We start from the raw sequence: 23,035 nt of genomic DNA, 5'->3' as shown, positions 1-23,035 counted from the left end.
TTGAATTGGTCTGGGATAGATTGGATTTAGTGGGTGGGGTGGATTGGACTGAGGTGGATAGGGCTGTACTGCATGAAAATATGTTAAAGCCTAATTTTGAAAATTACACATAAGAAAGAAACAATATTGCTTTGCAATATTCATAACAAGATAATCGTCATCTTTTTGAGAATGGCGCCCACGAGCAAAAACAAAACATGAGTGCAAAGTTAGAAAAGAAGACTTGGCAAAATAAAAGAAAGTTAACTGTAGAAAATAAAAATTTGCAGTTTTGTTTGCCCTGCTGGGTACATTTTTGCCAGTCAAACACTTTGTGTTTGCATGGCACTAGAAGTAAAAAAATAAAATGGTACCTCAGTCATGTCTGGAGCAGCGGATGGTCTTTGATTAAGTTTAATCAATCAGTGCTTGGTCACTGCTCTACAGAAAGGAATGAAAATGATACTTGGCCTGCAGTGACCAATTACGACTCTGTAAACAAGAATGCCACACAAGCCAACAAATGGTAAGCAACAGGCGGGCTCCAAGCCCTTTTTTTTTTTTTTAACAGCAGTGTCTGGTAAGCGAGACTCTTGCGCTAGCGCTTTTCTGTCACAGGCTCGACCCTAAAAATAAATGTGTTCTAGTGTAACATTACTGGTGCTCTTGTAAAGCTCTCCAATACCAGTGGGCCGAGTATGCACTATATAAAACTGCTAAAATAAGATTATGTATTTAGCTGCCTTGCCAGAGATGTAATGAAACTTGAGGGGGTCCCCCCTGCAAGGTACGTGGAGCCCCCCCCCTCCGGTCTTAATCACGAGCTCTCAGGTCAAGGTACAGTGCTGTGGGGGCCCCTGGAACTTCCCCTCCCTCCACACCGTGGGGAATGCGGGGGCCTCTGTTATGCCACTGTCCCTTGTAGGTTTGGATTGCTGAATTCCAAAGCTGTTTAGTCTTGAATACACCTACCGTTTTCAGCACCCTGCGCTTCCTGTCTTTATCTTACTTGGCTTCTCTTTGTCCTAGTTTTCCTATCTACCTCTCTCCTTGTTTCTCTCTTCTCTTTCTTTCCTTTGATCTGGGACAGAGTCTAATAAGTAACAAGCACTGGCATAGCCATTAAGTCTTGCCTTGCCAATGCGTGCTAGCTGCCAAATACATTTATAATTGCCAGCATCAGTGCTCGGCCTAGCTAGTGGTCGCCATTTTGCATCATGTAAGGTGACGACATTCATAATAACGTAATGGTGGGCAAGCTAGGAAAAAACAGGGCAAGCCAACCAAAGCCAAAGGTCTGGCTTGGCTCTTCGAGCCTATTTCTGAGCCGAGTCCTGAAAATGTTTGCCATGTAAATCATACAACAAACATCATGTAAAATATGAAGTCTCTTCAAAATTCCTGCCACTGCCCCCACTCTGGACACCATGTCATTACTGAACTAATGTGCAAGACAGTTGTCATGTGAACCCTGTATAGGGCCCAGTTTCTTATAGGCAGAAAGCAGCATTATAATTTATTAAATCATGCACAATAGAGTTTTGTAAACCTAGTATTAAGAACTTGTGTATTTGAAGGTGCTTTCATTCGTGATATTAAAGAACAAGCATCTGCAATGCAATAGGTCTCGCATTTACGCGAGCTTGAGCTATTGGCATTGTAAATGAAAATGCCTTATTTATGTTTTGAAAACATAAATAAAAGGCATTGTCATCTACAATACTAATAGCTTAAACTCTCGTAAATGGGAGACCAATTGCATTCCAAATGTGTGTGTGGGGGGGGGGGGGAAGGTTGCAAACAGAAGGTAGCAGAAGAAACACAGACGGGCGGTGGGGGAAGCAAAACGGAGGATACAGTTGTGGGGAAGCAAACATGGTGGCTCAGTGGGGAAAGGGGCATGGAGGGCAAAGGGATTCTAACGATAGACAGAGCAAGGTGGCGGGCAGGGGGAGAAAAGCAAATGAGCGAGAGCAACGTTTAGCTGAGGGTGAAAGCACACCCTTTACATGTAATCTGAGCCGAGGAGCAAAGCGCAGCAAGCTGCCACTTTGGAACTGGAGAACTGCTCAGTAAAGCGTTCCAATAGCCTCCGGTCGGGTTCACGGTTGCGGGAGAGTGTGTCCAAATAGACATTTGCAGCGAAAGAGTTTTGTTTTTGTTTTTTAATCCATTTCACATAGGAACAAATTGAGAAAAGAGGCTAAAAGCCCTTTGTTGAAGTCATGGTTTTTAGCAAGTTAGTGGAGGAGCCAACCTAAAGCGTATTCATGTTTAACATAGATGTTCTAGCGGAATTTACATCACGTGACTTTGACCTCCCTTAAGGCATCGCTGAGTTGCCCCCTTCTGTCTCCTATAGCCCCGGAAGAGCTCCCTGTTTGCTACGAGTTAAACAACCCGGTGGTCACAACTGCGCATGAGACCCTCCTGCAGTAAGAGAAACTCATTAAAGAAAATAGTGCTTACAGACTAAATAGACGTACCGTGTAACAACCGAAGTAAAAGGGCCAGTCCTCATGGGAGGTTACAAATGAAGACAAGGCGGTACTAAGGAGGGACTAACAAGCCTAATAACAAATCTGAAGCCAGCATTTACGAAGGACAATGACACAAGCCAATAAAAAATCTGGGCTGAGTGGGCGGGGATTCAATTTCGTAGTTCAGTATAGCATGTCTCACAGAGCACCGCATGCGCTGCACAGGCTTGACCTAAAAAAGGAGGATCATTGAAATAAAGTAATTTCCCAAGACCACACAGTTTGGTTAAATGGGGAAGCAGCGATTAATCCAGGTTTTCAAGTTTCACTTACTACAAATCAGCCACTAAATGGATATCTACTTGTTTCTATTTTTTTTCCTCTAATGTTAATGCTTTGTTTTGACCTTTTAGTGCATGAGGGTAGAGCGAGGGAGAGGGAAAGAAGCCACATGAAAGCTTGGCTCGTTATGGGCTTGAGGTTCCAAGAGGACCTTGAGCTGAGCCAGAGCCAGGTTTCAGGCTAGAACTCAGTGGCTCGCCCACCTCTATAATCACGATGCATCAGACAATGGGATGGCCGTCTTGAAAGTATTGAAAACAAATTTGGTTTTCTATGTCCAATTTTATATAGTGCCAACTTGGCCCAAAGGCATTAGAGCAGTTTACATGAGAACTAGATTACAATTTTTAAGGAATGGGGAGATTAAGTGATTTCTCAGAATCGCATGTTCAGCCGAGGCTGGGCTCGAGCCTTCATCCCCAGTTCCAAATGCGACCGCTCTAGCTGCTAAGCCTCATCTGCTCCCATATGCCTTCCGGACAGTCGCTGTGTTGCTTTGTGATGCTGCATCATGCTATGTGGCGTCATCTTGTTGGGAGTATAGAAAACAATAATTTCCAATCCTTTTGTATACTTTTAGTGAGTATGCTTTATGAAAGTAGAAAAATAACATATATAAAAAATCATAATAAGGATATTGAGGTCCCACCGTAAAGACTGAAATGATGATGTCCATGTGTCATGGTATTCTGGTCAACCATAGTTTCGGTTCATAGTTCTTGATCAAGGACCCAGGTGGAAGCAGCTGCTCGCTTTGAAACTGTGAAGGGAAATTTGGGGGGCAGCCGCAAGAGGGAGTCTTGTCCCCCCTGGGAATTTTGGGGAAGTAGAGCAGTCCGGCGACTGGCCTTCTTTTGGACTTCATATTAGCAAAAGGGTATAAAACCAGGCATTTTGTGTGCCAGCCACCATTTTATGATGTATTAAGTTATGAAGGGGGGGAGGAATACAAATAGAAGAACTGATGTTCATAATAACGAATAAAAATATGTATTTCATAATTGAATAATAATTGTGTATCACGGTATGCACTGCACAGCTCCGCACTGATGGCTCGCTTCTTTTTGCCGCAGTGGTTGATGTGAACGATGTTCTCCTCCGTGAAGCCCCACGAGAACCAGCAGTACTCTGCCCTGAAGAAGGAATGCCAGCAGAAAAAGGTGCTGTTCGAGGACCCGCTATTCCCAGCTAACGATGACTCCCTCTTTTACAAGGCGCAGCGCCTTCAAGGTGTCCAGTGGAAGCGGCCAAAGGTAAGCTGTGCTTGAGTTTGCACCCCAGCTCTCCTTTCACCACAACAAAACAATGCAAAAAGATGTTTGCTGTTAATCGTGCCTGAAACGTTTACAGGTGGAAATGAAAGGCAAGGGAATAAGCATGCTACCACATTGTTTGCTCTGTCTAACTTCCTTCTTGTCTTAGTTTCATGTGCTCTTTTAGCCCTTCCCCATCCCTGCGGTAAAGACAGTAGTCCAACACTTGTGAAAAACAGGATCCCTACTCATGAGGTTGTTTCACCTTTTGTTTGCTGTTAAATTATGGACTGGTGGTCAGTATTAAGTGCTTAACCATAGCATTATTTGTGGTAAACACTAGAAAATATTAGAAATGCAAGAAAGAAAAGGAAAAGTGAGAAACAGTACATTCCACGTGTAAAAAAACGCTAATTTGTTTTGTAATCCCAAAAAACACAACACAGTATCTAGAGAAACTCCGAAAACACTCCCTCCGCCCCTCATCTTTCAGGCATTGAATGCAAGTACCAGATAAACATGCTAGATGTGCAAAAACTAAAAAAGGAGACAGGACTTGGCAGGGAAGCAATTTTAAAAGTCCTGAAGAAACGCTTGGAGGATGGGTGAGTGGCAAACTGGGGGATGCAGTACCCACTGTGACATCCTGTTTAATAAAACTACCCTACACAAACTAACTTCAAACGCTGGACTGCATCACTTAAAATTCATGCAAATGCGACCTAATTAATTTCTTTCACATACCTTAGCCTGAGGCACAGTAAAGATCTTATGCTGTTGTGCAGAACACAATTCAGAGAGCCTCTTTCTTTTTAATATTCCTATTAGTGACTGTGTGCCCACTACTATTAAGGTTGCACGTTACACATTATGTGTTGCGATACTTGTCACTGTCCGATTTCCCGCCATTGGTTGTCCCTTGGTCGGACCATTTTGCCACCCGGTTGGTTGGTCCGATGAAGAACCATCTCCGAGAAGCTCCTTGCAGCCTTTTACTATGGAATTCTGTAAATTGTGCAATGTGGGATTCATTATCGTCCCAGATTCAGCCCTGTCTTTGCCGGTGGCTGATAACCCTCCGCTTTTATTAGAGAATTATCCTTGGCACTCTGTTGATGAGGTGAGTGTGCAATTAAGCACCATGCCTCAAAAGAGCTCAAAACCAACCAATGGCTGGTAAAATGCTGAGATATTTAAAATGTGCCAAGCACTTCAAATATTTGAACGTCTTTGGTGTTGTAAGTATTCACCTGCAGCCAAAATTAAGTGTCAAATATTTAATTGTAATTAGTTAAATTTCTCAGAATCTTCTGTCCTCCTAATATCACTACTGCTATTTATGTCTCTATTGAGAAAATAAAATATTCCTCTCCTTTCTCTGAATCCTTGGGCTTGGGTACAATCGATTCACCGACTACTTTGATTCTAAGATTAGTACTATTAAAACTACACTTAAGGGGTAGATAGGAAATCTTCTTGCTATAGTGTGTTATGATTCCCTACCAAACCTTCCCTGTCTCTCACTCATTTTTCTAACGTTGTGAATGAGGACTTCAGTCAAGAACACCCCACCCTGGGGATCGACAGCTGATATTTTCTGTGTTTGGATCCATACAAATCTATTAATGCTGGAACATTCTCGTGTGAGATCTCTGATGAATACGTCTTTATCTTTCAGTAATGTTCCTCTAGAGTTTAAGATGGTGAACCTCTAGATTTTAAGATGGTGTGCTTAATCTTCTTTTTTTGCCAGATTACGTGTTTAAATATACACCAATCTTTCAACTTCAGTATCTAGCTAAATTACTGGTATGGCCTGTGTTTAATCAGCCTTTTAAAGTTTTAGAAATCATTTAACTCCTTCCTGTGCAGGCCGCCTTTCTAGCTGGATGCTCACCGAATCAGTGGTGGGACTTGCTCTCAGTGAGTTGCATCTTTGTCCAGTCAAGATCTACTAGCCGCTCTGAGTTCACCGTACCTTTCTGCAGACTTTGACACTATAAAGTGTTTTAAATTGTCTGGCGAGTCTCTCTGTGAAGGGCACAGCTCTTACCTGTTTCCAAGAATATTTGACCACCAGAACTCAGCAGTTATTTCTTTTCCCTTTTCTTCCCCAAGCCCGGCATTGGTCTGTGAAGTTCCTCAGGGCCTGGTCTTGTCCCGGCCCTTGTCTCGAGTGTCAGATTGGCATAATACACAGCACTCAATATTGTCCTCCCCTTGTTTACGGACCCATTGCGATGTGTTCGAGTTGGTTTGCAGAACACCATTTCAAAATTTCATGTATGGTGATTTCGCTAACTGTGGCTGCACTTCATCCAGAAATGGCTCAAAACTCGAAGTTGGCTTCATAAGAAGAAACTGAGTTGTTAGTGTACCGATAGCGGAGCTTCGGTTCACACTGTTTTGGATGTAAGCCAAAAAGGTGGATTTTAATATTTTCTTAGAAGCCAATATCAGTTGAGCGGGTTCTTCCCAAAAGTGCTTCAGCCCTAACAAAACCAATAGTAAACATGCTTGAGCCACTGAAGACTCGTACTTTGATCACACCTTAGAATTTCTTCTAGGTCATCTTTATAGTAGGCAAGTTCTGTTGTAGACCACAGTCGCACCCAAAACAATAGTGGTCTTAGTATGGCTTGACGATCTATACGTTTAATGTTAAGGTCAATAACAATAGGGATTAGATGTGTGCGCACTCGGAGGTGTAATAGCTTCCTGAAAAATGTATTTTCTCCTACCGCAAAGGTATTCTTACACGCGGACCCCCATAGTTCCACCCCATAAAGGATGACGATTGTGCCCTGTACTTGTATACCTCAAGGGCTGGGGATACCACCTTAGAAGTACTACTCTCGTTTCTTTACCATCGGTAGGGAATTTTGGAGCAAGACAGTCTTGCTTTTCTCCAGTTGCGGTTTTCAGGTCATTTTGGTGTCCAAGGTTATACCTAAATAATTAAAATTCTGCACATATTCTAGCTTCTGATTTTTAACAGTTAAATTCTTTTTAAAAGATTTATTTGGGTTAACTGCCATATATTTTGTTTTGCTAGAATTTATTTCTAGGCCCTTAGTATCACAGTATGTGCCGAAAGAGTCTATTAGACATTGTAGACCTTGTGGGGTTTGGGATATTAAAATAGTGTCCTCTGCGAATAAGAGGGCTGGTACTGGCACCATCCCTAACTTGGGTGAATCATGTGCACAGCCCAATAAATGCTCTGGGATATCATTTACATACAGTGAGAATAGGGTGAGCGCAAGTTACATTCTGTTGTAAGTTCTGGTTTGTTTCATCTCTGCACCTTGAAAGAACTCATTCGGTTACTTTATTTCCCTCACAAGGTTCACATTTTGAATGCATTCCTTGCAGCCCATAGTGATCACTGTAATGTATTTTGCCTTGATTTACCAGCTTCTGCTCTGCATAACTTGCAGTTTTCAGAGCTCTGTGGCCAAGTTGCTCCTCAGACTTTCAGGAACTGATCATGTTTCTCCTGTTCTAGTTTCTCTGCATTGTCTCTTGTGAGTGCTATTCAAATCTTTTTTTGGTTCTCTTTGTTTGATCCTCCCTAAACTCCTTTGTTAGCAGCACTTTTGCTGGTACAGACCCAACCGTTTCTTGCGGTCCAAGGATACTTTTCTTTTGTTTTCTAACTTTTCAACATTTTAGATTGCAGCTTCTTCTCAGTGGAATTTTCTCTCTATCGTTGCTGTCAAAGCCATCTCTTCTAAATTTTGGGGAAACCCTGAAGACTGGTGGCTAGATGTATGAAGCCTTGCATCATTTGCAATCACTACAAGCATTGGCATAGCCATTAGGTCTCGCCTTTTGGACCTTATAAGTGTTTTGCCATGCAACAGTTGCATAACTAAATACTTATAAGGTCCCAAAAGCGAGACCTATTGGCTATGTCAAGCGGCTGTGAAAGTGATCGCAATCAAACATCAAAGCGGCCGCCTTATAGTGAAAGTAATCGCGGTCAAGCGCGGCACGCGCGCCCGCGCACCTGCACTGTAGCTCTAGGCTGACCTGCTAGCACTTTTTGGAGCCCCCTCAAAGTCTCGCCAGACCAGCGCATGCGCTGGGTCAGGCGAGACCTAAAAATGGCTCTTGGTATGTACAAACCCCAAATAAAATTCAGGTTTGCGAACAAAGTCCGAATCGGTATTTGGAAGGAGCGTATTTAGGGCATCCCTTCCAAATACCGATTTGCAGTGGTATGTATTGTTTTGGGTCTGAATTCTGGTCACAAAACAGTAATTATTTACCAAATACTAAGGGGTGTAGCAATAAGGCATTTGCAAAGGGGAAGGGATACCCAAAGGACCCTCTCCCCTTTGAGAATATTAAATAAGCTATATTGTGGCCTTATGGACCACTGTCTACTCTTAAAATAAAAAAAAACAATCTTATGTTCCATCAAGAAAACGGGCTGCATTTAAAAGCAATCACAGACCTGGTGGTCTGCTGACCCCAGCAGACGACCATCCATGCGGTGGCTGAGCTTTCTATGAGTCACAATTTGCGACCAACCTAATTATTATTCATCAGGTAGGTAGAATTGTGACCCAATGCGAATCAAGTTTTTGCGAACCAACCTATTAATACACAGGAAAAACAGAGTGTATTCAGAAAAAGTTGGTGCTGAATTTGGGATGACATTTACTGACTCCATTCATTGTACATTTGGCTCCTGGTAGTGGCGTAACGAAATTGGAGGAGGCCCCCCTGCAAGATGCATGGAGGCGCCCCTCTCCGAATTTTATCAAGAACTCTCGGGTGAAAGTACTGTGCTAATGGTCTGAATTCATGTAACCTCACCGTTTCTGCTGTTTTCATCTTCCCCATCACAGTCCTTCCTAATTGAGGTAAAACGTCACCTTGGAAATGGTATTCTAAAGAACATTGTTTTTCAGCAGAGTAGTCCTCTATGCTATTAGAAGTGGGCAGGTCCTTGGGAAACTTCTCTGCCTTCTTTAGCATGCAAACTCCACCCATTAACAAATCAATTTGTGTCTGCCTCCTTTTGGAGGCAGGTGTGTTTTGATCCTCTCTGTGAAGAGTTAGTTAGGTGGAGTCAAGTATGTTTCATGCATATTGTTTACTGCTTGATTCTCTTTCCCATTTGTAAAGGGGAGGGCTACCGGCCGATGATGAGGGACCTGACAATTCTAGCAATCACGCGGGGTTCCTGTTTGCCATCACCTCCCTGGCGGTTTTGGTGCATAGGTCCTGCACCACCCTTGCCGCCATCTCTTCTTCTGAGATCTCCTGTTTTCCTTTATCATGGACCACCCTGGTTACCTAGTGCTTTGATTGGATATAGTGTGAAGCATAGTTGATGTTTTTAGATAGATGGAGGGTGCAGTCTCCTAGAAGAAACACAATTGGGGAAGCTGCACTGCCTGTCCCCAGTACGGAGTGCAGGGATGGGATAAAGCTTGGGTATTACCCCACTGGTCCTATCTGCTCACATGATCTTCCTTCCCCTTTAGCTGTTATATTTACTTATTGTTAGTTTGCTACATTTGGTTATTTTTGGTTCTGAGCTCTGTATGGATGAAGGGTATAGAAATGTTGCATACTGGCAACTTATCTCAGATGGTGGCATTCCAGTGAACTGTATGCACGGGTACTGCCCCTAACCATAGTCCCCAGCTGCATCCCTCAATCTATTTCAGATATTCCAGTGATGTGTTTCTACAAGGTGTGGGCTGTGGTAGTTTACATGTATTCCTGGGAACGGCACTCACGATGGATATCTCGTGAAGTTTGTCCTTGGAGTCTTCCAGTCAGACCGTGGAGATGTAGTTTCTAAATACTTTCATTTGAGCCACAGTGACTGTCTCCAGTCTCATTTACTTGGAGAAGCTAAGCATATTTGGAGAACCCATTCACACCACCTTCCTACACATAGGATACGGCTTCATACAGAATTGGGATATAGAAAGTTCAGATGCTGCTAAGTTTTATAGATTTAAACTGTATTAGTAATACTTCCTTCTGCCATTTATTCAAGTTCAGGCAAAGTGCTTTATGGCAGGGAAAACAGTAATGTCCACGCTCCATCACTAGATGTCTCATAATTAGTAGTTTCTGGCCACTTGTGGCGCAAAAATCCTCGCACATAGAACAAAAAACTATCTCTGCACCCCCATTCCAATGAGAAACTTTGTTCTTCTAAAAGTGTATCTTACGATATTTCTGCGCACCCTCTGATAGCCACCCTAAGAACAGCAATTGTAATTCACTTCTGATTGGCTTATCCAGTTCACTTGATGCCTCCCATGCCCCAAAAGCGTGTCTGACAGCCATTGCTGGTCGACAACGTAGAGGTGGGTAGGCGCCAAGCTGGCCTAGCTTCGGCCAAGAAATAAACACTTAATTGCATGTCTGCACGTTGAAAAGTAGTTCATTAATGACCTGCCCTTTTGATCCATAATTTGATTTTTTTTAAATTCAAAACAGTTTGGATATTGCTCGTACTCTTCAGAAACAAGACCTTTTCAACTGACCCCATCAGAGATGCACGTGTTGAATGAATAAAAGGAATAAAGGGCAGTGCATATTTTTAAAGTACTGCGGGAGGGCGGATGTTGCTCTATAACACTTGATTGAATCACTAAGAGTGAAAATGTTTGAATAAATAACATTTCAAGCTATTTGCAATAAGACATTCCCTCTGAATTTCTCCCTGGACAAATGTATTTAATCAAATATAGCCTTAGAGTCTGACGTAGCGGGCTCTTCTGGCCATTAAATGCCTGCCCCAGTGTTAAAGAGCCGAGCCGAACGCGAGGGCTTTTAACAAAGAAGCAGGCCTTTAATGGCCAGTAAAGCCCACTACGGAGGGCTCTAAGGCTATTAGAGCATGGCTCCGCTAGAGGGCAGAATGTTCCGATTTGTAAAAACAAAGGCCTCTTGGAGTTCGAGGGCGGTTGAAATCCCTCCGGGCTCCAAGAGGCCTTTGTTCACAGCAACAACTTCGAAATGAGAAAAACACATTGGAATTGTGCCCTCTGGACTTCTACCAGCCAGTAGAAGCCCAGAGCACTCCATTGTCTACAATGGAGCCCTCGACATTTCAATGTTCAAATATTTGTGTTGCCAGGATTCTGGCTGTGAACTTACAATGTGCAAATTTGCTAGTTAGTGGATATCGAGTTACTGAACAATCCACTGCCATCACTTCTCCTTGCAAATAGGAGATTTTATTCCTCTGTCCCTTTAGGATATCTGCAAGATCCGAGCACAAACTGCGTTTTCATCAGGGATGCATCTTTTTCAGTTAGAATAGTGCCAAAGGCAAGTCCTCACTCTCCATGTAGACAGACTCTGGCCTTTGTGGTGGCATGCTCTAATAAATAAAGCAACAAAGAGAAGTGTTAGAACTATCCTGTAAGGCACAATGGTTACTACATTTATGAACTTCAAGACTGGCATTGAGTTTCCCCTCCAGAGACTTCTTTGGTTGAACTAATGCAGGCAGGTGTTTATCTCAGGCTTGTCAATCATGTAATGGGCTGAGCTTTGGGCTAGTATAGGACTTACATGGTTCCTTCCTAAGCTGAGTTATTCCATAAATATTTTAAAACCGATCACTTCTACTATTGAATGGGGTTAGTTCTCTCGTTCTACACGTGTCACTAGAACTTTGCTCTCGCTTCTCGAAGATTGTCCAGTGGGGGCAAGTAACACAATCAGCCAATAACACTTTGGATCCGTTCTATTCCCTAGATTAAAAATGGATCTAATGACTGCTGCTCACCAGGTCTCTGAGTGTTTACCATTTTGAAAAGCATATTACAAGTTACAGACCTATACTGCCCTCCCTCCACCCACCCACGACAAGTTGAGTCTAGAAGTTAGTTGCATTGGCGACCCTTGTTGTAGAAGAGGATTCTTAGAAGCCCCTGGATTGTTCATAGCCCTACTTTGGCTGTACCTACCTCCGATGTTCTACGCACACCCTGGGTGTCACGGTAGCATATGCAAATATTCTGCCTGGTTCTAGCTAGTAGTGCCTTTCCTTTTATTTCTCTGGTGATTTAATTTTATTTTTTTGTAATAAGTTCCCTAGTTTCTCTACATCACAAAACAGCGATGTATAAAAAATGACTGACCCAACTATTGTTAACTGCTGCAAATTCCTCTGAGCAGCATTCTATTCCACTGTGTTTAGCTTTTCTTTTGGCACCGCAGATGTAAACAAACCACATGCAGCTTTGACCTTGCCCCTGCAGGAGCAGCTCAGCATACACTGTGCTCATTGGGCCACATCAACGACCCCAAAAATAAGTTGCCGTCTGACAAAACATTTTGAAATATGTTTTGTAGAACCCCCTAAATTAGGTCACAGCTTGACAAATCCTGTCAAAATATGTACCCTGCATCTAGACGTGAAAGTCCTAGTTAGTAAACTGATTAAAGTTAGAACATAGATTTTTCCTAAAAAGAATGAACCACAGAAAAAACAAAAAAATCTAATGCCTATTGATCACAGGTTTCTGAGATTTTACCATCAGCCCAAAAGCCTTGAGTTTGGCCCTTGTGATCTTGTTACCTACCAACTTTTGTGTCAGTGAAGGAAATAACCATTCGAGACTGGCGGTAAAGAGGGAGGTAATGGTTGGTTCCGCGAATCCCTCCACTGCGTCAAATTGCAAGTAGAAAAGCAAATTGAACTGGTGAAAAGCCCACGCTTTGGAGAATAGAGCAGTCTCGACATAGACATTGAGCATCCATCAAGAACCAATTAGTGAAGCAAGCACACTTTCCATTACTGCCTGCCTGAGGGGCGCCTGTGAATAAAACACAAGCACTCTTTCATGTAATTGGAGAACTACAATCATCAACAGCATTAATTGCTGCCGTCGTAGAGTCTGCCAAGTTTGTCAAGTCAGAAAGATGTGTAAGGCGATAAAACCCATAGGCACGGAGCCGCACCATACTGGAAGGGACAGGGAACTATAGCAAGTGTGTCTTCAGTGTGCTCCTGTTAGAAATGGGGGTCTCTAGTTGGCAGAGGTAGGTACCTTTTGACCAAATAGGGACCCTTGCTTCTAGTCAGTGTAAGGGGGATACACACTTTGAATAACCCCTGCTCACCCCCTTGGTAGCTTGGCACGAGCAGACAGGCTTATCCCAAAGGCAATGTGTAAAGTATTTGTACCAACACTCACAGCAACACAGTGAAACACCACAAATGGACACAACACAAGTTATTTATAAAAATATAAATATCTTTATCTGATTAGGCAAAACCAAAACGACAAAAATGCACATACACGGTTAATGTTCCTCTTCGAAATATCTTTTGATGATGTTTTGTTAATGGTTAAAAAGTAAGCTTTGCGTTACGTTGTCCCTTAATTGTCACAGTTCACTTGGTCAAGATAGTCCCTTATCAGTGCGAGGTTTGCAAATACTAGCTCCGATACTGCGGCTCTCCTGTGAACCGGTTCGGGCCGTAGAGGTCTTTAAAGAATTATCGGCACAATTCCCCTGCACACGCGTTCACTCTCAACCTGCTCCAGGCAATGCAACAGTGCGGATTGGAGCGTTACCTTGATCAGATCTGACTGGCGGTGCGGCTCGCACTCGAGCGTGGCTCTCCCCTGGCTCGGGCTGACGTCCTGCGGGGCGCACCGCGCAGTGACTTCCCTCGGCGTTGAGTCCTCCGTTACCAGGCAATGGCCTGCGGCTCCTCACTCTCCTCGCGTCTGCAGTCCCAACAATGGACTCGACTCCGTGCTAGTTACTTGTTGGCCTGGGCCCGCAGCTCCTCCCTCACTTTGCCGCTGCAGCCCCAACAATGGACTCGGGCCAGCGGTTCACTTCTCTGCGGTTCCCAGAGCTAAGCACAGACACACTCCTCAGCATCGGGGACGATCGGGGCAGAGTCCGGCTTCACGAAGGGCACACGCTGAGCCCCGGCACATGCACACAGCTTTGTCGTGGGACGAAGCACTTCTCTAATACAGCAGATTTCACGAAGATTTCTTAGCGGCGTGCAGACACACGCACACAGCCTCAGTAGTTGGTCCTGGAAACTTTTATCTCCCTGTGTTTCCGCAACAGGAGGCCAGCTCTTCTCAGGCCCTTGGAGACTTTTGGACACAGCACACAGCAAAGTCCTTTTGTCCTCTTCCTCTGTGGAAACAGCAAACTGCAGGTCAGCCCCAAAACACACAGCAAGGGCAATCTTCCTTCTCAGTCTCTTCAGCTGATCTTCTGTGGCAGAGATTCCTCTTGATTGTTGAAGTAGTCTAAAGTTTAGGGGTTTCAGCTCTGATATTTATACACCAAGTCTTTGTTCTCCTTATGTGAGGGGTCCTGGACCCAGTCCAAACCAGTTCTGGGTGCACTCTGCCAGTGCACATCTTCTTCCTTTGTGAGTGTGGGCCAGGGCCACCAGACGCACCGCAGGAGGTGGAGCCAGCATTGTGGAAGGCAGGCACCAGCCTATTCAGACCCAGGTGCTACTCCTCCCACCACTCCAAATGCAGATAGGTCTATTCAGCCTAGTGCTGACTAACCCAGCCTCCTGGAGCCACCCCAGCCCCTGTCACTCACAAACCAGACAGTCAATTCACAAACCGGCAAAGGCACACTGAAAGGCTGAACAAGAAAATAGCCACTTTCTAAAAGGGCTATTTCCAAACACTGAATTTAAAAACCATCCTCCCTAAAAGAGGGGTTATTAAATTCTGAGGGATACCAGATTCCAAATTTCTATCTTGCTGCTATGGGAAGATATGCAGGTAAACATGTTACACAGCATTCCCCATTCTCTCCTATGGGCAAGATAGCCTTTCAATGGTGAAAAACGAAATTGCCAGTATTTCACTATCCGGAAACGTTACCCACACTAGTACATGTCCTACCTTTCACATACACTGCACCCTGCCCAGGGGGGTACCTTGGGCCTACCATAGGGTTGTTCTGTTTGTAAGAAAAAGGGAAGGATCAGGCCAGGCAAGTGTGTACACTGGCCAGGTCAACATGGCAGTTACCAAACTGCGCACAGGCACTGCGTTAGCAGGCCTGAGACACCATCTTAGGGCTACTCCTGTGGGTGGCACAATCAGTGCTGCAGGCCTGCTAGTAGCATTTGAATCACCAGCCCTGGCACACTCAGTGCACTTTACTAGGGACTTACTGGTAAAACAAATATGCCAATCATGGATAACCAATCACAATTACAATTTAACCAGGGAGCCCTTGCACTTTGGCACTGATCAGCAGTGGCAAAGTGCCCAAAGAGTCTAAACCAGCAAAAACGAATTCCAGCACAGTGTCAAAAATACAGGAGGTAGAGGCAAAAAGTCAGGGGATACCACGCCAAGGATGCCAGGTCTAACAGCTGCTCTGAAGTGAAACAAACCAAACTCCTAGGCCCATGAAGGGGAAGACGATTCCACCACTGTGCACCCAATACAAAACTCTACCCGCCAGCATTGCCTGAGTCCGGTGGCTTATTGCACTATATGAATACATCATCTGTCCTTCCCTCCATTCTTTTCTTTTTATCTGTTTTTCTCAAGCCATCAATTTTTTCCCTTCTCTTGAAATATGTTGGTTATCTTTAGCGCATCTCAGATTCATCTTCAGTAGGGTGACCAAGATTGGTCCAGTAGGGCCAGTTCTATGCCACGTTTTCGAAATACTCTTTAACGTTGTAAATGGTATTTATGTTCATTGTTCGAAAATTCTGAAAATGTGGCATGGACGTGGCATTTCTGGGCCGTCTATGGGCGCCAGTTTGCGGCCACAAGCATTTTTCTAATCTTTCTGGAAGCGATGTGCTCCAAAGAGAATGAAAGAGGCATTATTGATAGCATAATCTGTACTTTTGGCACCAGAACACAATATCACAATTTTAGAATCTTTTTTTGATTGGCGGGGGGGGGGGGGGGGGCGGGGGCAGGGGCAATAGGAGCAGCCAAATTTAATTTTACTGAGACTGAGCCAGAGCCACAACCTCTTTTACACTTGTAATTTTGTCTAATGTCCCCAAGATCCAACATCTGTGGACTTCAAGGCCGGATCTGCATTTTCTTTTTAAATGTGCTGGTGCTGCTTGTGATCGCAGAGAATCCACAAGATTTGCAACTTTTGCTCCAGTTTAGTGACACATTGGGGTGTGGAAATTCTCCAGGGATGATCAATGCAAATAGTTCAAACACCAACAAACTAATACTCTTGTGGGTATCACAAACATTTACAATGTTGTTTCTGCACTTCCCAACTTTCGCCTTGAAAGCTCTGGCCAAGTAGTGCTGAAAATGTGGGAAGAGTCTGGAAATCTCTTTTCTTGGGGGTGAACTGGGGTATTGGAAGATTTCATATAGAAGGTGATTTGCAAACATTAGAAAAATATCAAATTGTGAAATTTGCATTCCCTCTAATCCTATGGGTTTCTTTGCATTCAGGAGGATCCTCCGGGTTAGATGTAGGATACGGCTGTGCATCAGGAAATGTACAACATTAGAAACTTTCCGGATGTACCTTTTAGGCTTGTGAGAATCCGAAAGGATGCTTTAATCTCCGATAAGCAAACCTTGTGCATTTATGCCATTGCTTTGAATCCGGCCCCAATAGTGTTTTTCAGACTCATAGGAATACGCTATATTATGTGTCTCCAATATCACACAGTGGCAGATAAAATGAGCTGAAACACACCGTAAATAATGGTTTTCCAGCTCTTTTTCCGAGGGTTTGAACTGCCGACATCCAATAAAGGGTGGAGGGGGTTTGGCGGCTTGGTGGGGTTCAAAAGTGCCTCATAGGTACTTCTCGGCACGAGGCCCCGCCCCTCCTCAAACGGTGGCAGGTATGCGTTCTGCTGTCATAAATCTCTTGAATCAATATTGAAAGCATGGTGACTGGATGTGATGTGAACACCATTAAACTCTTTGAATACATATCCTGGTTGGTCTTGCATGAGCTTGCTGTCTGGGCTGACAGTGGTCGAGAAAATGAGCACCATTTTGTTGGGTAGCAGTAAATATCTTTTATGCAGGCACAAGCTGTCCTTGGGGGTCAGCACTAACTTCACACAGTAATACATAACGTGTATTTGTAAAGTTTTCGATATCTGAGGCAGGTCCATATTGGTCCAGATTGGTTCAAAATCTGTTTTTCCAGTGTTCCAGTGTTCCGGGCCTTCAGACCTGTTGAGTTGCTGGAGTGAAACCTGTACATGTAATTTGCGTGCTCTGTGAATTGTGCCAAAATATGTCTTTGTTGATGTACAATTCTAGTAAATGAATTTTTCACACTGGAGCAGTGTCCTAGCAGCTTGTTTCATTCATACAATTCCACCCACTCAGGGTAGAATGTTCAAAAATCAAAAGGGAGAAACTTGAAGGCCAACTTTGGAATGTTGGAGCCCTGAGCTTTTAGCACCATTGTAAACCCGGAACCAATCCTCTGTCTTCAATGGAACTCTCAACATTCCAATGTTCTATTCATATGCAAGACTTTTGTATACTCCCCGTGTCGTCGTAATGGTTTCTGTCCATTAAGTGTCCACATTGTCTATTGAACAATTTACTTATGCCTTCTATTCAGCACTGACCTTTTTTTAACACATATATTTCAATGCGTGCGACAAGTTCCTAGCACAACTTTATTGCTTTAGCGCATACAGCACATTACATTCAAGATTGTATCTACAGTTAAGGTGCCATCTTCAACACAGATCAGAAAGTAACACTTTTTTCAATCTGTGAAAACTCTCAGATACACAAACAATGGCTTTGTTTATTATTTCATTAACAACTGAAAGGTCCTACCAGTTCACACCTATTGGGAACATTTGCCGATATAGCGGGCACTTCAAAGGTTTACAGGAATTTTCTAAATGGTCGCTTTTGTCATTATTTTTTTACATTTTGGCACATCACTGCCAGGTGAGAGGTTTCAAAACTACCATTATTGCTCATAAACACATGGGCTTCCTGATACCCTTTACAGATAAATCTATTTTTATACTATTTCCCCAGTGGCAGCAGTTTGTTTTCTTCTCTGGGATTTACAAATGTTTCCGCTGCAGTGCCATGAAGCCTAATGCTCGAGGCACTGGCAGTGGCCGAAATTGCGTTTGAAGCCATAAGCTGCTACCATTTCCTTGGCAAACGTGCATACATAAATGCTGTGTGAGATTTCCTGGTAACGTACAAATTAAAAAGTATAATTCTTGCAACTGGTGCGCTCCATTGTTTCCTCCTTCTGTACGTAGGCACCCTTCCAAACTTATACACCCTTGCAAACTTTGCCTCTTCCGCACTTTGCCTCTTCCGCACTTTGCCTCTTCCGCACTTTGCCTCTTCCGCACTTTGCCTCTTCCCCGCCTTGCCTCTTCCCCACTTTACCCGTTCCACCCCTGTGTGTCGATCATCCTTGTGCTCTTCCGACCCTTCATAAAGATCTCTTGTAGGCTTTTTATTGCTGTATAATTCATCTGATTATTTTTCCTGCAAAGCTCGCTGCCAACTCCCTGCAGTCCATATTGGTGTTTGGTTTATCTAATTTGTGCCCCCTAAACCAAGCCAAACCAACCACCTCCTTCAATTTAATTCTACAGTCTGCACTACGTACCTGTCTTCCTTGCTGCATGTTACTTTTTCACACGTGTGTTAGTTGTCCCCCCGCGATTATTTAGATATTTTAAAACCTTGTGCACAAATGAAAATGTGTTACAGCCAATACTGGTCATTAATTTGAGCAAAAAAAATTACAAGAATTTAACTCGTTGATATTGATATACATTTAAATATTCGAAGATTTCGAACATCTTGTGACTGTAAATTAAAAAATGCAAACCAAAAATATTTTAAATAAAGTTTGATTTCTACTGTCCGTCTCCATATTACAAATATGCAGCACATCTGTTCATCGCACACACAACACATATACAGTAAAACAATTATTCTAACATACCGTACAACACGCATACATTCAGTCACTCAGTCATTCAGTGCCTGATTGAAAAAAAAGACAACAAAATATCTATTCATTACCTTAATAAGAAGTAGAAAAAAACCTGCACAAACTATTCAAAAAAATACTTTATAACATTTACTAAGGCAAGACCTATTGGCTTTGCCAATGCTCGTCTTTGCATATCTGCTAACCTCTCTACATATCGGAGTATTATTGCTCACACGCTACTTCATCACCATACAGGACCACCAAAAGTGTCTAAGGAGGGAACTACTAGAATTTAATAGGTGTGCCTTAAGATCGCTGAGGTTTAATCCGAAGAGCAGAGACATGTATGCACTCTGCTGTAACATGTTTTTATTTCACATTCTTGGCACTGTAACATCTCTAGGGCTTTTCAATCTGGTCTAAAGGGTGGCATGCCAGCCTTAGATTTTTCTGTAAGGTCCCTTGGTCTACATAATATAAAGCAACTTTAAAATTGCAGCAGAAACAGCCCTTATTTTTTTGTAGAATCTTATGCCCCCCACACCCTTCGGGAGGGCTTCATCTCTCTTGCATGTGCACTCCTGGTGCCCAGCTCTTCTAGTGCCTTGAAGCAATGGACCAAGGGCCTTACGAAGACCCCTTCGAGTGGTGTAGACAGGCAGCTCTGTGTCACCTCTGCTTTTATTGCGATGACGGTCACGTTCTCCCTGCCAATGCAATTCACCAGTTGAAGCAACAAACTTTAAAAAGAGTTTATACCTGAATGTTGCAGCCAACGGATTTCTTTAATAAGGCAAAACCCGGAAGGACTCAAAATTGAAGCAAGACCGTCCTTGTTTGTTAGCCACACGGAGATTAAGTTAATTTGCGCAGCCTGGTTCCCCAGTTCCATGTCGGCAGCTCTGCCGTAACGCCAAATGCTGTCTCTCCAAAGTGTAACCAAGGGTGGTATACACCCAGTGAAAGCCACTTAAAGTCCATTGCCTGTTAGTCTTGGCATAAATCAGTTTGGGATCCAGAGAGTCGGATTCCTTTTTTCAACGTTAGACTCCTATACTTGCCTTGCTCAGCTCTATATGTAATTCTAGTCCTGAAATTCCTCCTGTTGTGATGGAAGGCATGCCAGTGAACAAGCGTAAACCCACAAGACTAAACAACAAAGGCGCTTCTCTTGCTTAGCATTGATGTGATGTACAGCCCTATTAAGCGCGCAGCTCTGCTGTGCAGCATGGCTGAAAGTAAAGGATGAGTCCAGTGATGACTGCAGGATAGCACTTTATATCCTTTACTGTCAGCCCTGTGGCACAGCAGCTGCCCTGACCATACAACATGGCTAAAACACATTGACAAATCCCATAGCTCTCGCATAGGTGAGATCTATTGGTTTTGCCAGTGCTTGTTTCTCTTGGAGCCTCCTGTGCCTGTTGCAGGAGGAGCTGGGGAAAGTGACCGACACCCAGAGCGTCCCTAGGCTTTCCAAGCCAGGCTCCAGCCCACCGTGGAAAATGTTTGGTGAAATAATATGTGGAAATTTAGCTTGCAAACTGAACAGTATCTGCGCCATCTTGCCTCTCCCCAGCGCCACGCACAGCGAATGCACGGCCGCCATTTTAAGCACCCCACTCTCTCCCCGCTCATTCTCGATCGCCAGCGCTTTCCCCTGGCGCTGCGAGCATCCCCCGCGCGCCGGCCGCCCCCTCTCTCATACACGGGCCATAAACCCTCTCATTCTGCGCGACCCTGCTACGGAACCACATCCGACCGACATCCCATACATGGTCATGCCTCTCCTTTGATAACCCCCTTCCTCTGCGCCCCATTGTCCGAACTGGTCCCAGGCCATCACCTAGCCCTGCGGATGCAGTTTATTGCCCCTACTGTAAGGGAAACACCCCACATCAAAGGGATTACAGTAGATCAAAGCCCCTACCCCCTGAGACCCGACCGGTCACACACACCCCCGGGAATTGGCGGAATACCCTGCTGCGCGATAGCCATCTCCTACTGCGGGTAAGGTGGGAACCTCTACTGTAGCTATGTGTGGGATCGGATCTGAGCCGGGGCTTCAGGGGATGTTCTCTCATACATCAAGGGAATCTCAAGAATGTACTATGTGTAATAAAGCAATAAACCTGTGTATAAGAGACCAGGTCTCAGAGATGCAGTTAGAGCACCTCGTGACGATACCTTGCTGTCTGATCTGATGTGTTCTGCTCCGACGGAATAAAACTTTGTTTCCTGCCTTCCAGTCTCCGGCGCCTGCCTCTTTCATTGGTAAATTATTGAGTGGTATGAGAGGCGATTACCGCCGGGCAAATACTTGAAAGGTTATCGATTGAAACTGCCGCTACCATTTAACAAATAGGCCTGTCTGGCCATGGTTAAAACAACGCACATCTAGACGATGCATTCGCTGTGTAGCGTACACGTGGATGGGAAATGCTGTATTCGCTCCTAGAGCACTACGCCCGTCCCTTTGTTTGAACAGGTACACTCATCTGATAACTGTTCCATTGGTATCGGTGTATTCTCATGTCTGTTGCAGAGATTGTATGGTCAGATTAGCTGTCTACCAAACTTAGCAAAGACTAATGCATTCTGTAAGTGCCCCATGCATTCAAACCCTAGACTTAAACAAGCATTGGCATAGCCAATAGGTCTCGCTTTTCGGACCTTATAAATGTTTAGCCAGAGCTATTGTCTTTGCGTCAGTCGTCCCAAGAGTGTATTGGCGCTTTATTCAGAATTAGCGGCACATAACTACATTGACTTTTGGCAGTATGTACACATGCAGCAAACACAATCTGAAGGACAGTTTCACTGTTGCTCATGTGTCCAAGGCAAAAGACACAACAGGGAAGAAAGACTACCAGGGCAGACACCCTAATGTTGTGCCACATGCTGCTACACTAAAAGAAATACACCAAGAAATGCCGTATTAGAGACACAATTTACAGCAGAACAGATGCCGACTAAAAGCCTTAGTTTTGTCCATCAACCGACATGAAAATCCGCAACTCTTAAAATAGCATGTTTACAGACTTCAAACAAAGTTTTGGCATATAGCCATAAGATAATTATGAATGATATAGCAATTCCTTCAAACCTCCCCCCCCCCCCATGAACATTTTCGTAAGTTTGGCTAAATGCGAAGCAAACAGTAATATCTTTCTTAAGTGGGGGATGGGGTCAGGGGCCTTAGCCTACTGGCATGGCCCGCTGGACCGTTCTAGATAAGTAACTGGAGATCATTGAAGAGCGCACTTGAATGCACACCATTTATAATATTGGGCATTATTGAATATCTGTTTAAAAACTCAGTCTGGTTAAAAAAAAAATGAGCATTTTCGTAAGTTACACTCAAATAAATTAGCTGATATTGCTCTTTTACTAAATGTAGTTATTTTTACAAGTTTCGATCAAAGTTCCTATACAGCATTCTCTTCGAAGAGTGCCTCCGCACTTGTAGCTATTATTAAAGGTCACGTTGAAAACATTAAGCCCCTTAGTTCGATCACAATAAGCCTTGTAAACATGCAGAAAGAAGCATTTTGAAAGTATATATAAAGACCAGGAAAAGACTTGTTTGCTATTATGGAAAAAAAGATTTGTTTTACTTCAAAACAAGCAACGTAAACTTGATATTGCCTCTGCCCCCGATCATGTGATACAGCTGCATGTAACCCTCACCCTGTCCTTAAGGTCCGAAAGTCGGTGGGGTTGATCTCAGGCAGGTTAAATAAATAATGAGGCCCGCGTTGCAGCGTGTTTGGAGCCCTCCGGGCTGCGCGAACCACTGTTAAAGTCATCGAGGACGGAGCCAGAACAACTACGGGCATGCAGGTTGCCTCTCAAACAAGCTGCATGGAAGACACTAGCAGCCTGAAAAAAGCTGTGAGGGTGGGAAGTGTAGTTGAAAGAAAGCAAGTTGCGCCGCTGTGTGCCAGCGAGGAGAGGGCGGAGAGAAAAAAGTAGCGCATTTAAAAAGAACATATAGCCCATAGTTCAAGAAACTACGCAGCACAGGCAGTCGCCGGG

At 43.9% G+C, this 23,035-nt stretch overlaps 1 protein-coding gene across 2 annotated transcripts in view; it reads left to right on the top strand.

Annotated features, from left to right (window-relative positions):
• CAPN5 (calpain 5) overlaps positions 1 to 23,035 on the top strand; it is a 555,036-nt gene that overhangs the window by 215,543 nt on the left and 316,458 nt on the right. For both annotated transcript variants that reach the window (XM_085623260.1, XM_085623259.1), the window contains exon 2: positions 3,875 to 4,054. In XM_085623260.1, coding sequence (XP_085479386.1) covers positions 3,890 to 4,054 — 165 coding nt within the window. In that variant the 5' untranslated portion in view covers positions 3,875 to 3,889. The remainder of the gene's footprint in view (positions 1 to 3,874; positions 4,055 to 23,035) is intronic.

The sequence above is a fragment of the Triturus cristatus genome, chromosome 8 (assembly GCF_964204655.1).
Source record: "Triturus cristatus chromosome 8, aTriCri1.1, whole genome shotgun sequence".
Taxonomy (NCBI): Eukaryota; Metazoa; Chordata; class Amphibia; order Caudata; family Salamandridae; genus Triturus; species Triturus cristatus.
This window is presented reverse-complemented; position numbering and strand designations above follow the sequence as displayed.